The sequence below is a fragment of the Lepidochelys kempii genome, chromosome 1 (assembly GCF_965140265.1).
Source record: "Lepidochelys kempii isolate rLepKem1 chromosome 1, rLepKem1.hap2, whole genome shotgun sequence".
In the NCBI taxonomy this organism is placed as follows: Eukaryota; Metazoa; Chordata; order Testudines; family Cheloniidae; genus Lepidochelys; species Lepidochelys kempii.
Window position 1 is genome coordinate 139,767,459 of NC_133256.1, and position 16,090 is coordinate 139,783,548.

The 16,090-nt window shown below is 44.0% G+C and overlaps 1 protein-coding gene across 5 annotated transcripts in view; it reads right to left on the bottom strand.

The window, feature by feature from the left end:
• Window positions 1–15,188, bottom strand: part of RPS6KA3 (ribosomal protein S6 kinase A3) — a 124,884-nt gene extending 109,696 nt beyond the window's left edge. For 4 of the 5 annotated variants that reach the window (XM_073357139.1, XM_073357159.1, XM_073357129.1 and 1 more), the window contains exons 1-2: window positions 14,823–15,188; window positions 4,823–4,879 (exon numbers count right to left, since the gene is read on the bottom strand). In XM_073357139.1, the coding sequence (XP_073213240.1) occupies window positions 4,823–4,879; window positions 14,823–14,894 (129 nt within the window). In that variant the 5' untranslated portion in view covers window positions 14,895–15,188. Of the gene's footprint in view, window positions 1–12; window positions 172–4,822; window positions 4,880–14,822 lie in introns of those variants that run through there. The other variant, XM_073357150.1, reaches the window with a different exon arrangement.
• Between the last annotated feature and the right edge of the window lie 902 nt (window positions 15,189–16,090).

Genomic DNA, 16,090 nt, shown 5'->3' on the forward strand with positions numbered 1-16,090 from the left:
AACCAAACTTACCCGAATAGAGCGAATACGTAGAGCCAGAAACTTAAACATGGCTAAGAAACCATAATGTTTAAATATTCTGACTGAGTGATCCTAAGTTTAACAGAGAAGACCAAACCCTAATGTTCTTGCTGCTACTAGCTGTTCCAGCAATTAGAAAATTTCCTGTCAGGCGAGTCAGATACTGTTAGAAAAACGAGGCCTGATTTCCCCTTCCCTCCCCTTCCCCCGCCCCCTGTGGTAAAGAAAGAAAAAAATGGAAGGCAGTAGTATTCATGTAGCTGATAGTAGGCTTCCTGTGCTGATCTCCACACTAAGTAGACTGATAGCAAAATGCTGTTGCAGATGTTAAGATGCTATTTATTCCTGGTTCCCCCCCTCACAAAAAACAACAACAACAAAAAAACCTCAGAAAATAAAGTTGCTAAACAACATACTAACTGTTAAGCCAAACAGGAATACTAATTTAAAGTTTATCATGTGATATTCATATTTTATATGAGTTTGTCTGAACATTCAACTAAGAAGTATTTTAAAGGTATAGTAAATCAATATTTTTTTAGCTTCCTTTCCAAGGGAATGCAGTTTGCTTATACAGTTCATTTATAATCATTTACTCATGCATGCAGAAGGTTGGAGAAGGAAATTCACCTAGGTGAGGAGGGCCATGTGCAAGGCCCTCTGCACCACGTAAGTGCTGTGTAGGGGCTGCACAGCCAGGCACTGGACCTGTCCACTCTCTATATGTTGCAGAAAAGGTCTTTGTACCACCACGATACAGAAGACAACACTGGGGTCAAGCCAGGAGTAGGGCTACATGTACTCATTTATTTGAATCTAATGATCGAATGCAATTGGTTGGCTTCTCCACAAACATTATCCTTTAAAGAGAGTATCACGCAGTTTTTACCTATTTAACCAGTTTAAAATATTTTTTTTTAAAATTGCGCCCCCGACATCTGGCCTAGCAGCTATGTCTAAGGCACAGTGCTTGATAAAAGTAAGTTACTCCACATTGTTGCCTTGCAGGTCTCTGATATTGGCACATCTGAGCCAGACAAAAATCGCCTGAGTTCTGGTGCAGCAGGCATTGATGTTCAGTACCAGCCAACTAGTAACACAAAGATGCACTGCGTGATCCTGTCACAGTCAGTCTCGGTCAGGCAGGACTCTAGCGTGTGTAGTGTCTCCCCACCCTGAGGGCACACTATCACCAGGGCAAAAAGCCTCCTCGGCTTCAGTGCTTCCTGTATTTGACCTCAGATCATTCAGCAGCACCCAGTTCACACCATGAGCTTCCCACAGTGAGTCCACCTGGAAAGGACACCTGGGGAAGACTTACACGAACCAAAGAGGCCATCCATCCCAACTTTGCAGTCAGCAGTGACTCTCAGCCAGCGTTGTAAAACAGAAGGGTTTATTTGTCAACAGGATCACAGTGTAGAACAGAGCTTTTCAGCACAGAAATCAGGAACATTCAGCAAAGTCCACCTTGGAGGGATCCAGACCCTAGAGACCAGGGCTCTCCCTGAGTCCCAAACCAGGACACTGCCTAGCTTCCTGCAGCCAGCCTCAATCAGGACCTGCTGCCCCGCCTCCTTCGTCTCTTTCCTGGGCAAACAAGTCACCTGGCTTGCACCTCTAATTTTGTTCTCCAACACTTCCGGCTGATTCTTGCAGAGGAGGGGGCCCAACCATCAGTTGCCAGGATTCAGTGTCGGCCATTCTCTGTGCCCAGGCAATCGTCAGTCACGCCTGCCCTCTAGGGGTCTCTGCAACGATCACACACTCTTATCCCACCACCAACATAGGGGAAACTGAGGTACACACAGTATTCAGACAAAACATTAAGAACATTTCCACTTCGTCATAGATCCATTTTGAGATTCTTTGTGAGGAGATAGTTTGGCCTTCTGAATGCCCTAGTTTAACCAGAAAGAGACAGTGCAACAGCTTTGTCCTTACAATGAAGTATGGTTAATACAGCCAAAGCAGCAAGATACAATTAAGCAGAGGTGTAAGGACTTCCATCCAAAGGCTTTTTAATACAAGAAGTATTTGACTTTTCATGCTGGTCTCAAAGTCTAAATTTATTACTAGGATCTGAGGAGCTGTTTGCACCTCTTAAAAAGATGATAAAAGCACAAAAAGAACCAGTGATGCTGACTTTCATAGGAGTATTATATTAGGATGCATCAGTGAGATGAAATTTGCTGCAATACTTCTTTACTTTCATATACGTCATTAATATGTCTGACACACATGTACACCTAGAGAGCTATTACAGATTTCATCTATTCTAAAAATACAATATTATGATATTAAATACTAAATATCGTCTCCCCCCCAAAAGAAGGATTACTTACCTGTACAGTAACTGGAGTTTTTACATGTTTTAACACTATGGCCACTCCACTATCGGACGTGCTACTGCCCGTGCCCAGGCACTCCTGATTGGAGATTTTAGCCAGTAGTGTCCACAGATCCGTGACTGCACCCTACACCCTCTTGTGCTCTGGTGGGAGGGTATATTGGAAGAGGAGGACCAGCCATTTCTCAAGTTCCTTCTCAACTACGAAGCCCAAAGAGACTCCGCAGCAGAAGGGAAGGAAAGTAGGTGCTGGAGCACCCACACAGACAAAAGATCTCTAAGAACATCTCAAAGAACTTCATTTACTATACAGGTAAGTAACCTCTCTTTCTTCTTTGAGTTATGGTTCCGTATACATCTTTAAGGACTATCAAGATTGGTCCCTGGTGTAATGTGCAGTCACTCTAGGAAGGGGATGCACCTCAAAATCTTTGTAATAAGCTTGAATACACAGTGAAACATACTTAGAAAGTCTGAGTAGAAATCAGTTGTCTTGTCATTCTCTCAGTGAAGGAGATGAAGAGTCTGGGGGAAGTCCTGAAAGGCCCAGTTCTCTTGAAATAAAAGACAAGGGTCCTTCTTAAGTCCAGGGAACGGAGCCTAGGCTCCTCCCTCAAAGGATGAGGCTTTGGGTAAAATACTGGTCGTCAAATGTCCTGATTGATGTGGATTTCTGAGGAGACCTTAGGTAGGAAGCAAGAATGGCGCCACAAGGGCACCCACAGTAGAAAGTCATATGAGGGAAGTCAGCCATGAGTCTCCCATGGGAGAGGAGCCTGGGTTGTACCAGCGGGCCTAAACAGAGGTCCATGGGAACCTGGGAACGCACCACGGATGATGGTAAAGTATGGTCTGTGCGCTCCATGTGTATTCAAGCTGAGGATGGTACGAGATGGTGCAGAAGTATGGTCAAGAGCATTTTGTGGCTGCGACCCAAAATGGCAATTCTGGAGCATGGGCTGAATAAGGCTTTTTAGAGAAGTCCCTTCTCCTATAGCCCTTATGTCTAGAGGTCTTCGATTCTGGTACCCATGATGGTGCTGATCAGGTTGATTTGCTAAAAGACTTCTCATGGTGGGGCATGCTAGAAGTCTTCCTGATTGGGGGAGGAGGGGGGAGGAGGGTGTGTCAGCTCACCAGGTCACAGACAGAGCAACTAGCTTGCCTGTTGAGGCTCGCCAAAGATCTCCATTACTTTACAGCTTTCGTTGACTTCTCCAGAAGGAAAAGTTTCAGCCTCATTGCCCTTGTTCTCTGGGTGGGCTTGGAAAAAAACCGTCACACAGATAATCATCCAAGAATGTGTCCTTCCCTACAACATATCAGGCATTAAGAGTGACCATTTTTGATGGGTAAGGAAATGTCATTTGAAACCTCTTAAATCCTGGTTTCTTGGCTTCTGCCATGATCCCACTGCCCCTAAACGAAAGAGGGAGAGGGTGGCTAGGCTAACTGATTGCCTAAATATGCTAAATAAATAAATAATTAAGTATTACAGGCCAATGGGCAAAAGGAAATTTAATTATGTTAACTAATACCAATACAGCTAATAACCAAGATACCTTGTGCCCTGTGCAATTAGGTTAAGGGAACACCGCCAATGGTTTGATTTCACAGCCAAGGCAGTAAGAAGGAACTGAGGGGTGGATGGGCCTGCTCTCTCTTTTATGCCCCTGGGTGAGGCTGCAAGGGCACTTAGAATGCAGACAAGGCCTGATGGTCACTTCTAGCCAAAAAGAATCTGATCTCACACGCATATGTACATCGACAATGGAATTTGTTGTTCACGTTCTTGATATTAGCTGATGCTGTAACCTGCAGAGCACCTACTAGCTCAATGTCAATCTCTGTAATCAACTGACACCATCAACATTCTTAACTACTGCACTGAATCATTTTAGCAGAAAACAGCTGTTGTGCTTTCTTCACTGACATTGGGTATAATGGGTGCTGTAAGGTAGATAGTTTTCAGAATTTCTGGGGTGACAGGTGAATTCCTGGATTCTATCTCCCTTTCTAAAGTCAGTCACCTTTGCCTCTGTCCAAAAAGGGGAAAAAAGAAAGATACATCCCTTCCCTATTAGCAAAAGCCACCTAGTACCAAGTGCCACATCTGTGCCCTTTCCAGTTGTCAGAGCAATGGTTTTCCCCTGACTTCTACAAGATATAGCTTTGTGCCTTCCATAGAGAAACCTGCATCACACCAAAAATATTGGGAGCACTGTACAAGCAATTCAATTTAGTACTGAAATTAACACAAGGGACACTCTACTGAACCAGTGGGTGAGCGAGGAAGAGAGCTTTTCCTCAAAAATATAGATCCATGACAAACAATTTAGGCCTAAGGAACACAGGGCTTACACTATGAGAGTTACAGCCAGCCCTTAGTATTTGAGTGACCTATAACAATGTACCACAAAATAAAGCTTACATTTGCAATCTTTTACTTACAGTTTGCTGATTAATCTCTTCTTCTCCCATAGGTTCATCCATAATTTGCTGTCCATTCTACAATAAACATAGCAAATAAACAGCAAGTTACTAAAAGGGTTGAATTCAGTTAAAAAGCAGAAAAACATTTCTTTGGGTGCTTTCACTATAGCATTATGAGCATTTTAGTCTCTAAAATCCAGAGAAGTTCATCTGTGTGATACAAGGTGATACCCTTCCAAAAGGTAAGTATATTGTGGATAGCACACAGCAACACCCAAACTTCAATCCCCATACAGTACCACATTATTCCAAATGAGTCCCACAATGGGAGTTATTCAGCACAAATAAAACTCCTTTTCCCAAGACCAACCACATGTATCAAGCCACTATCATCACGGTCAAAGATTCCACAAAATAACAATTATTGTTGCAGTTTGGATTGTGGTAATAAAAAGCCACAAGCAGGAATGGACAAATTCATGGGGTTTTTTTAATGGGACAATGATGATCAGGCTTGAAGGTCATGGCCCTGCTTATTAACACTTCATGCTTTCAAGAGCATATGCAACCAAGTTATCTCTCTTTATATTAAGTGCAACACAGTTCTCATCATACTGCTGCTCATCTTGGTCACTGGGCACAGTTAGAAAGGGGTTAATTCATTATTTTCAGTTCTCTTGTAGACAGACAGTTCTAGTGTCTGTTACTTATGAAGCAGCAATAGATTGAAACTAAAAATGATTCTGTTGTTCAGAACTCTTTGACCAGCTGCAAAACTATCAAAAAGAATGTTATTTTATGCTGCTGGAGAAAGCCCAAAGCAGAAGCAGGTATTGGAGTTAAAGTATGACAACTCCTCTTCCCCCTAACAAAAAAAAATACAGGTGAAGAATGAGGTGGCAGAGACCTCTTTCCTTTCCCCAATGCCACACAGCTGCCAGGATGCTTTGGAGGGGATTAACAAATTGAGGAGACCTTTCCTTTCACTGCTGCCAGGAGGTTCTGAAAAGGAGAAATGGTAGCTGGGCTAGAGAAATGCTTCAAACTTTGAAAGACATCTATGCCACTCAAAGCTGAAGTTATCAAGCAGGATCCATCAACTGACATCTACTAGAAATTTCAGTTCTCACTGTTCTCTTTTTCAGGGCTGTTTACCATTAGGATTATGATGTTGAACCTTAATGATGGATCCTTTGCCTTATTTGTCTAGAATTTTTTCTTGCTATTAGATATAGCCCTTTATTCATAACACAAGAACTAGAGGGTCACCAAACAAAATTAATAGGCAGCAGGTTTAAAAAAAACAGAAGGAAGTATCTCTTCACACAATGCACAGTCAATCTGTGGAACTCCTTGCCAAAGGATGTGGTGAAGGCCAACGCTGTAACAGAAGGCCAAGAACATAATGCAGTTCAAAAAAGAACTAGATAAATTCATGGAGGATAAGTCCATCAATGGGTATGAGCCAGGATGGGCAGGAATGGTGTCCCTAGCCTCTGTTTGCCAGAAGCTAGGAATGGGCGACAGCGGATGGATAACTTGAGGATTACCTGTTTTGTTCATTCCCTCTGAACCACATGGCATGGGCCACTGTCAGAAGATAGGATACTGGGCTTGATGGACCTTGGGTTTGACCCAGCATGGGTGTTCTTATGTTCCTTCAACTAGCAAATTGTTTGGTAGTTCTTTCAAGCATTATCCTGGATGGAATGTGGGTTGTGAGGACAATCTGCCTCTTATGAAGTTTCCCTTCTGGATTCCAATATTTGATTATACCAAACATAATGGGTCTTTGAGTCTCAGATGACCCTCAATTCTCTTAAGTTTCCCACTACATGACTTTGGCTCAAAGACAGACACAATAGGTTGGATTTATGCCGTTCTCAGCAAGGATGTGGCATGTCAGAACATGAAGCTGTGTGGACTCTATGAAATGGGTGCACGAGACCTGATAGATACCCATAGATTTCATCAATGTATTCAGAGAACATCAGTGTTTTCATTGTTTCCTAGAAGCTCTTCTCCAGTTATGTTAAGCAATTATCTGATCAGGATGATATGGGGTAATTATCTGAGATACAGTGCTGTTAATTAATATTCATTTAATCACACTGCTGGATAATTGTTCACAATTCATGTCAATGATCTATTAGAAAACAGAAACTTAAAGGTAGTTTGAATAATTGCGGGGGTTTCTGTTGTTGTCTCTATGGACCATATTAGTGCACAGTACTACACGCACACACTTGTAAAGATGTTAAAAACATTAACAGCAGTAAGTAAACTGACAAAGCACCGGGCTTACAATGGTGGGTATCCAACATAGGAAATGAGCATCTTCACAATTATTTGATTAACCTCTGTGGACAAACTGCTGAGACTGTCTATCTGCTTCCCATATGCTGCAAAAACTGACATGTTTAAATAGCGGATTAAAACTCAATGACATTAATTGTTGAGGTTTTTACTGTTTGTATGAAGAGGTAAAGGATTAAGTGTTAGGAGGCAAGCATGATTTTTAAAGTTTTTGGTGATGCTCTCTTCTCCAGGAAATAAAAATAGCGTGTCTCAGAGGAGCTGAAGAAGGGGGAGGAGTAAAAGGACACCCCTGAGAAGTTTAGCCCATTGCATGGATTTTCAAAAGCTGATCATTTACAGGTCCTGAGAGGGAGAGCTCCTAAAAATCAAGGTGAGTGGGGGGCTCTTTTAGTCATGTCCTCATTATAATTAAAAGTAATTTGCTAATTCATTCCTTTAAACTATGTTCTCCCACCTTCCATTCCCTGGCCAGAGCATGAGCAAGCCACGGCATATGGTGCCAGCCTAGATTAAGATGCCAAGAGACAGGTTTGGCCTAGAGAGAAAAATGTTCAGGTACAGGAGCAGGGATTACCATATTGCCTGTTTGTTAATAAGAACTTCTAGGGAGAGCTCATCCCTCACACCAGGCTTGATGGGAAATATTATAACTTTGTTTGCAGTTTCAACAAAGCTATCTGGTGCAAGCGTCTAGAGGAAGAGCACACAGGACAAAAAGAAGTTAGTCACCTTGCTGACCTGCTAGGATAGAGAATGACTGAAATACCTGGGCTTATTACCTTATTTTGATTTAAAAAACTAGAATAATATAAAATTAACATAGCACACATTAAAGGGACTAAAAGCTGGCTAACTGATAGGTCTAAAAATGTAACTATAACCCAGGAGTCATCACTGAGTGGGTGCGTTTCTAGTGGGCTCCTGTAGAGGTTGGTTCTTGGCCCTATGCTATTTAACATTTTTATCAATTACCTGTGAGAAAATATAACATCACTGATAAAGCTTGCAGATGACACAAAAATTGGGGGAGAGGTAAATAATGAAGAGGACAGGTCACTGAGTCAGAGTGATTTGGATCACCTGGTAAGCTGGACGCAAGCAAGCAATGTGATTTAATACAACCAGAAACAAAGAATATAGCCATACTTATGTGATGAGGGACACAACCCTGGGAAGCAGTGACTCTGAAAAAGAATTGGGGGGAGGGGGGGAGAGGAGAGTGAATAATTAACTAACATGAGCTCTCAGTGCGACACTATGGCCAAAAGAGCTAATGTGATCCTGGGGTGCACAAATAGGGAAATCTTGAGTAGGAGCAGAGAGGTTATTTCATCTCTATTTGGCACTGGTGTGACTGCTGCTGGAATACTGTGTCCAGTTCTGTAGCCATAATTTGAGAAGAATGCTGAAAAACTGGATAGTGTTCACAGAAGAACCATGAGAATGATTAAAAGATTAGAAAACATGCCTTATTAGTGATTGACTCAAGGAGCTTAATCTATTGAGTTTAAAGAAAAGATTGAGTGACTTGATTACAATCTATAAGTACATACACATGAGGAATAAATATCTAATAATGAGCTCTTGAGTCCAACAGAGAAAGGTTTAACAATCCAATGGCTAGAAGCTGAAGCTAGACAACATCAGACTGGAAACAAGGGATAGATTTTTAACAGTGAGGGTAACTAAGCACTGGAACTTCCCCATCACTGATAATTTTTAAATCAAAATTGGATGCTTTTCTTAAAGATATGCCCCAGGAATTATTCTGGGGAAGTTCTAAGTCTTGTGTTATGCAGGAAGACAGACAATGTTATCACATTGGTCCTCTCTGGTCTTGGACTATTGAGATGTTGAAAGCCTTATGAAAGGAGAATTCACGTTGCTGTGCTAACCATCAATACTGGTGTCTATATTTTTATTTCAATGGCTTAGGCTTTTCACCCTCTGCTTGAAGGATATGAAGAATTATCCTCCATAAAAGCTCTATTCAAGAGATATTTAAGGTGCCTGTAGCGTATTTAGACTTTTCACGTTTAAAAGCTGCTGAGTAAGATTCTTGGCAGAGGAGGATTGCATCTCTACTGCTGTCCCTGTACATTCTACAGCAGCTGGAACAGCAAAACGAAACAACCCTTTTTATTATATCAGTAACTGATATTTGTTGCTAGAGCTACAGCTAGGAAAGTTATGTATTTATTCTAGCCCATGTCAGATAATAATCGCAATAACCTAGCTTTATAGTCCATTAAGAACAAAAAATAATGCTGCACACTATTGGAAAGCAGATTCTCAGACTTCAGTGGTATATTGATCGTAGTTTTACACAGTATGCAAGTATGTTACTAACTCCTTGGTTGAACATTGTAATTTTGTCACTAACCCAGGGTACAGCAAATCTCAGGACTATAATTTTTAATCTCTGAAAGGGACACTGAAACAAGAACAAAAATGCAATCCAGTATGGTGGGAGTGGTGGCAGGGAAGCCAGTGGCCTTCACACAATTGCTGACAGTAGAGGGAATGGTGAGACTCAGGAGTCTTGGGTTCCATTCCAGGCTCTGGAGAGAAGTGTTCTATAGTGGGGTAGAGATTCTTCTGCCTGTTTTCCCCCAACCCCTTCCAACTAGTTTCTGTCCCCCTCCTGTCTCTTCACCACCCCAAGCTCCTCATAGAATCATAGAATAGAATATTAGGGTTGGAAGGGACCTCAGGAGGTCATCTATTCCCTCTCTCATTTAGTCAGTTCCCGTCTCCTTTTCCAGCCAGTCCCAGTTCCCCATTCAATCTGTCTTCCACTCCTGCATGGACTACCAGTTCTAGTCTTCTAGATATGTAGCTGTGGTGAGAAATGTTACTTGCGCCCAAGGGCAGCAAAACATTCACAACCGTAGAACTACCAATAAGAAATCACTGGCAGTAAGTATTAAAAGGATGGCAGGTTTCATATGCATCGTATTCACATGGTTATGACATCTATTTTACTAATGGAATCACGAAAATCCCTGAGCCTCTCCTGTACAGTAGTCTTTGAAATACAATACTTTTTTTTACATATGTACATATTATGGATAAGCATCAGATGAGAATCCTTTATTATAATAAAATTATATGGAAAAGTTTCATTTGTCATAAACTTACAAAAGTAAGCACACTCCAAGAACTATTACATTCAAATAGATAAATACTTTAGAAGTGATAAAGAACAATTTAGAGGATATTTTGTGATGAAATTCTTCACTACAATGGAGTGGTGGTAAAGAGTTGAGTAACTTTCAATATCCATTGATACCTTCTGTTTAGACTACATACTGAAAACATAAGCAGGGTTAAGGATGGTTGCAAATGTGATCTTTATTCTTGTGGCTTATTCCCCAGAAGTATGTCCTATTCCAAAGACTGATATACAAAATAAGTACCGAAGTAATCACAACTGGAAATTATGACTGCAAATGGCAAAGAACAGATGTAATCTTGCCAACACTTATGCAGTCACTTAACTTAGACTTTGGGTCGACTACTCATGTACTTAAAAGTTATGCATGTGTGTAAGCATTAGCAAGAATGGGGTAATAAGCATCAATGCCACACCATATTCGATATACTTTTATGCATCAACATCACTCACTGACATGCCTCTTCATCCCAGTCATTTAGTAGTAGTAATGTCCCGCTGACTGCCACAAGAACAACATAATCCTGGATTCAGCAGGTAAGTGAAAGTATAAGTATAAAATATCTTGCTTTTAAACAATCTCTATTTGCGATGGGCAAGACTTTCAAAACTAAGTGCTGAAAGTTAGGCTCCCAAACCCATATTTAGACACAGCCTATTGACTGATGTTTAATGGGAGTTCAGAGGAGTGCAACACTTTTGAAAAACGAGGCTGCTTGTTCAGGTGCTTAAATATGAATTTAGGAGCCTAACATTAAGACTCCAGTATCTGAAACTCTTGGCCAACATGTCTTGTGCATGATTACATAACATACAGTATATACTCAGCATGAGACATAGATGCCGGTTAAGGATGTAGGGCAAGAACCCAAGCTGATGTAAATCAATATAGTTCCACTGGCTTTAACAGAGCTTGATTTACACTTTGGATATTTCCTCAAGTATTATATACAATATAACTTTCTTTTACGTACCATCATTAACACAAACTACCCCAAAATGCTTTACATTACAATAATGCCCAGAGAGCTCATTCAGGATTTCTCTGGTTTTTTTGGGTACTGTAGAAATGTATAGTGAATCAAATGCCCTCTTGTTCACCTTTAATAATTGTATGGATTTATGTTTTTACCCCAAAGCTCTTTAACAGTTTGCATGGCACTTCATTTCCCCCACAGAAAAAATACCAATCAACTCCAACACTGGTATAACTTGAGGTAACACCAAGGTTTGCTATAACAACTTATGATTTCCTTAGGGCTGCAATAAGGAGTAAGGCTATGTCTATACTGCCTCACAGTGCGAAGTACAGATGTGCGAACCGCAGAACACAAAGTGCTGCGATCTAACTGTTTGAAAGAGGACTGTGTTAATTCAACCTATGTACCTTTTAGTTCGTACCAGCTGCGTCCACATGGGGCTGTTACATAGTAACGCTTTGGTGCGCTCTGCAGTTCATACCTTCATTGTCTGCACTGCAGCATCACAGTGTGGACAAGTCCTTAGTGACTATCTATGGCAAACATAGATAATGTACATAATTTACAAAAGCTGCAGATGACAGCCAACATATAGCTATGGAGAATAAGTCATAAAAGACTCCATGAAGGCACAGACCTCTCACAGGGATCTGACTAGTCAAGAGATTGCAGTTCTGCTAATAAGGCTAACTCGTGTAAATTAAATATATGGTTAAGTATTTAAGCCATTTGTTTACATACTTGATCCAAAAATTGACTATTTTTAAAGATACAGCTTTCAGGCAAACAACCTTTATATTCAAATCTATTTTCTTCTTCAATGGACACCCAACTTCCATTGAATTTTGACAGGTTTTGGGCACCTACATCACTTAGGTTCTTTCTAAAATCCCATGTATAAATTCATTATTCTAATCAAATATTCATAATTTTTCTTCTTTCAGTAGAAGCTCACATTTACAGACACCAGATATATGAACTGACCGGTCAAGCACACACTTCATTTGGAACCGGATGTACGCAATCAGGCAGCAGCAGAGACAAAAAAAGAAAAAACAAATACAGTACTGTACTGTGTTAAACAAAAAAGGGAAAGTTTAAAAAAAGATTTGACAAGATACAAACACCGTTTCTGTGCTTTGTTACATTTAAATTAAGATGGTTAAAAGCAGCATTTTTCTTCTGCATAGTAAAGTTTCAAAGCTGTATTAAGTCAATGTTCACTTGTAAACTTTTGAAAGAACCATAATGTTTTGTTCAGAGTTACGAACAACCTCCATTCCCAAAGCATTCGTAACTCTGAGGTTCTACTGCAGTAACTTAGAATACTAAGTCTGTTCCAAAACACATGTTTACAAAAATAAACCAAAAACCACAGAGGTACCTGTATAGGATGAACATTCACTAACAAAGCAGCAATGATTATCTGTGTCCTATCTAAGAAGTAAACCTGAAATAATTTTGGATTATATCCATATCTGAAGCACAGCATGGGCATAAGTATTTGTTAGGATTGGGCTTTACACCATAAACCCTTCAGATAGGTGTAGTTATATATTTTTGTAGTGTTTCTACATAACTTAAGTGTCTCATGATAATGTAGAGTACAGAACAGCCTTGTTTATGTGCATAACTTTTCTTTATGAACTGACCGAATACATTTTGAAATGTTTTTTAAAAAGTCTCCAAACACAGTATTTTGAAGAATGAAAAATCAAGTGAATAATGGAAACTTAAAATATTTAGAAACACACATGCATCAATGCAACACCTTTTAAATTTAGTATTGGGGCTTCCTTATAGTCACAGAATTTAGCTGATATGTTTCCTAATTACAAAAAAAATACATAGCATGAAGAGGAAATTAAAGTCACACTGTTCACATGTTAAAAATTCAGTAATGCCGGATAAGTCTCAGGAAGGAGAAATATTTGTCCTCCTAGAACAAGTGTTAAATTGCTCTTCTTAGTAATTATACTCCTTTCCAAAATTATTTCACCTAGAACTACCACTTTGAAGATTAGTGAGAAAACTACTGTAAGAATGATAGGTATTTTTAAATGATTGTGTTATCAGAACTTCTTCACTGGAGGTCAAATTAATCTGCAGTCTCCTTTTAAGTGGCAGGCAGTCAGGAAGCAATGGGGCAAGTTTCTCAGCATTATTACAACTTTGCAAGCCTTTATTACCTGGTGTCCAAACCACATTAGCACACAATTCTTTATTTAATGAAAAGTGGAAGTGACTAGAAGAGACAACAACTCTAATTAATCATCCCCCACAAAGGGATCTGAATCTCCTCACTAGCACTTGGAACAACTCAGTCTAGTAACTAAAAATGCATAGGGAACTGTGACATTGATGTCATACCACACCAACATCCTACTGTCCCCTCACTACAAACAGCAGGAAACCACACTGCACAGCATTACACGGATGTTCCCCCAAACTGGCCAAACAGCAAGTGTTACCAACATGAGGCAGCCGGGGTAGCCGAAATGACTGTGAAATAGCAAGAACTGCAGGCACAACCCAGCTCTGCCTAGATAAAGACGTTTTGGGATCAGAGGGATGAGTGTCCTTTTCCAACAGCAGAGAAGTGAAAAAGGGGGTGGAGGGGAGAGACATTAAGGAAGGTGAAGCCAGGCTTCTTATATGCCTGCCTGGCCTGCCAAAGGGTCAGGCGGCTATACAGAGTTGCCCTATTAGGAGCTAGTTTCCCCGCGTCCGCTGCCTGGGAAGGGCGTGTGGAGGAGGCTGGGCCACTCCGGGAAGAGGGAACTCGCGGTGACAGTAACCAGATACCGGAACGGAATAAAACCAGCCAAGTCGTTCAGCGGCGCAGAAGCAGGTTATTCTCCTCCCAGAAGGTGCAGACTAACCCCCTCCGGAAGTGGTGGGGTCCTGGCCGATCCCCCTGCGTGGGGGTCGGTCACTTACAGGCAAGGGAGCGGCACGTAGCCGAGACTCAAACGGGCTAGGGAGGGAGCGAGACACCAGGGCAGAGCTCATAGCAGCAGCCGCTGGGCGAGAGGAAAGTCCCGTGCGGCTCCCTCACCCTCCGGCCTTCGCCTGACCTTTTGTCACCAGCCAGCGTCGCGGCTCCCCACGGCGCAGCACCGCGCACACGGCAGGGGAAAGTTTCCCATAAACTCGGGGGTTGCGTGACATCTCGCTCTGCCCAGCCCCGGGACCAGCGCGCTCCCCATCGTTACACCGCCACCGGGGGAAGGAGGGAGCGGGCGCAGCCACGCGGGGCTCACGGGACAACCCGTCCCAGCCGTGGGGGGGGGGGGGGGGGCGGCGTTATTTACAGCCCCTTCCCCACGGGGCCAGGAGTGCTGGGCAGGCGGGCTCGCTCGCGAACACCCCTCGACTCGCCTAGGGAGCCGGGCGCTCGCTGTCCACCAGGGGCCCCTCTCAAGGGCAAGGCGCCCCCGGAGGGAACGTGGGCTCGGGCTAGAGCGTTGGGGCCCCCTCCCCAGGCTGCCGGGGCGCGGTGCGAGGCGGCGGCGTCTCCCTGCCCCCCGGCGGGACCCCGTACCTCCGTGCTGCTCTCGGCCGCGCTCTCCACAGCCATCTTCTGCCAGGGGTCCGCCAGCTGCGCTAGCGGCATCGTCCCCGCTCGGCGCCGCCGCCGCCGCCTTCGCGCTCCGCTTTCAAGCGCCCCCGCGGGGCGAGGTAGGACGGGGGCAGCCCCCGGTGCGGGCAGGGCGAGGAGCCCGGGTGCGGTGCGGTGCGGCGCCCCGGCCGGCGGAGGGCCCTACCCGGCTCTGGCTTCTGCTGCCGCTGCCGCCGCCTCCCGCCCGGCGGAGCTACCCTGCCTCAGCGCCGCTCGCTCCCCGCTTCCGCTCGCAACATGGCGCCCGGGCCATACCTGCCCGTCAAACCGAGGCTGCGCACGTCAGCAGCTGGGGGCGGGGCCGACCCAGCCAATCCGCGGCAGCCGCAGGTAGCTGGGGGCGGGGGAGCCGGGTCCGCGCGTGCAGGGGGCTGTGGCGGGGAGGGGCGCTAGCCTGGGAGAGGAGTCGCGGCCTGCGCATGCTCAGGGTCTATTCCTGGCCCTATGCAATGCGCGGTGCCCTTCGCAGACAGCTTGGCGGTTCAGACAGTACAAACTAAGGCCTGGTTTACACGACAAAGTTGGGGCGACATCTGCCACGTTAGGTGGCATTAATAATGTATGTGTCTACACCACCGAGTCCTTCCGCCGACCTAAAGGGCTTGTAAAGTCGATTTCTGCACTCCACCTCCAGGAGAGGCGTAGTGCTTCGGTCGACATCCAGGCATCAACACTGGGATACTATAGGCACTGCACTGTGTCATTTGAATGAATTGACCTCCGGAAGGTGTCCTCTCTGACTGCTCTGGAGAGCACTTTCAGCTCCACCATAGGCGCCGACTCCTGGGCTGGAGCACCCACAGAGAAAAATTAGTGGGTGTTCTGCACCCACTGGCAGCCAAACTCCCTGCCCCCCCGCCTCACCTCTGCCTCCTCCCCTGAGCGCCCCGCATCCCTGCTTCTCCGCCTACCTCCCAGCACTTGCCTACCTCTGCAGCTGTAGCAAGCTCCAGGAGGGAGGAGTGGGAACCTGGCATGCTCAGGGGAGGAGGCAGGGTGAGGCGGGGCCAGTGCAGGGATTTGGGGAAGGAGTAGGAATAGGGGCAGGGAGGGGGCAGAGTTGGGGCGGGGACTTTGGGGAAGGGGTTGGAATGGGGGCAGGAGCGGGCCTGGGACGGTGGGGGGGTCGAGCACCCACCTGCGCCATTAAAACTTCGTACCTGTAAATTCCACTTCACTTCAGCCAGGTA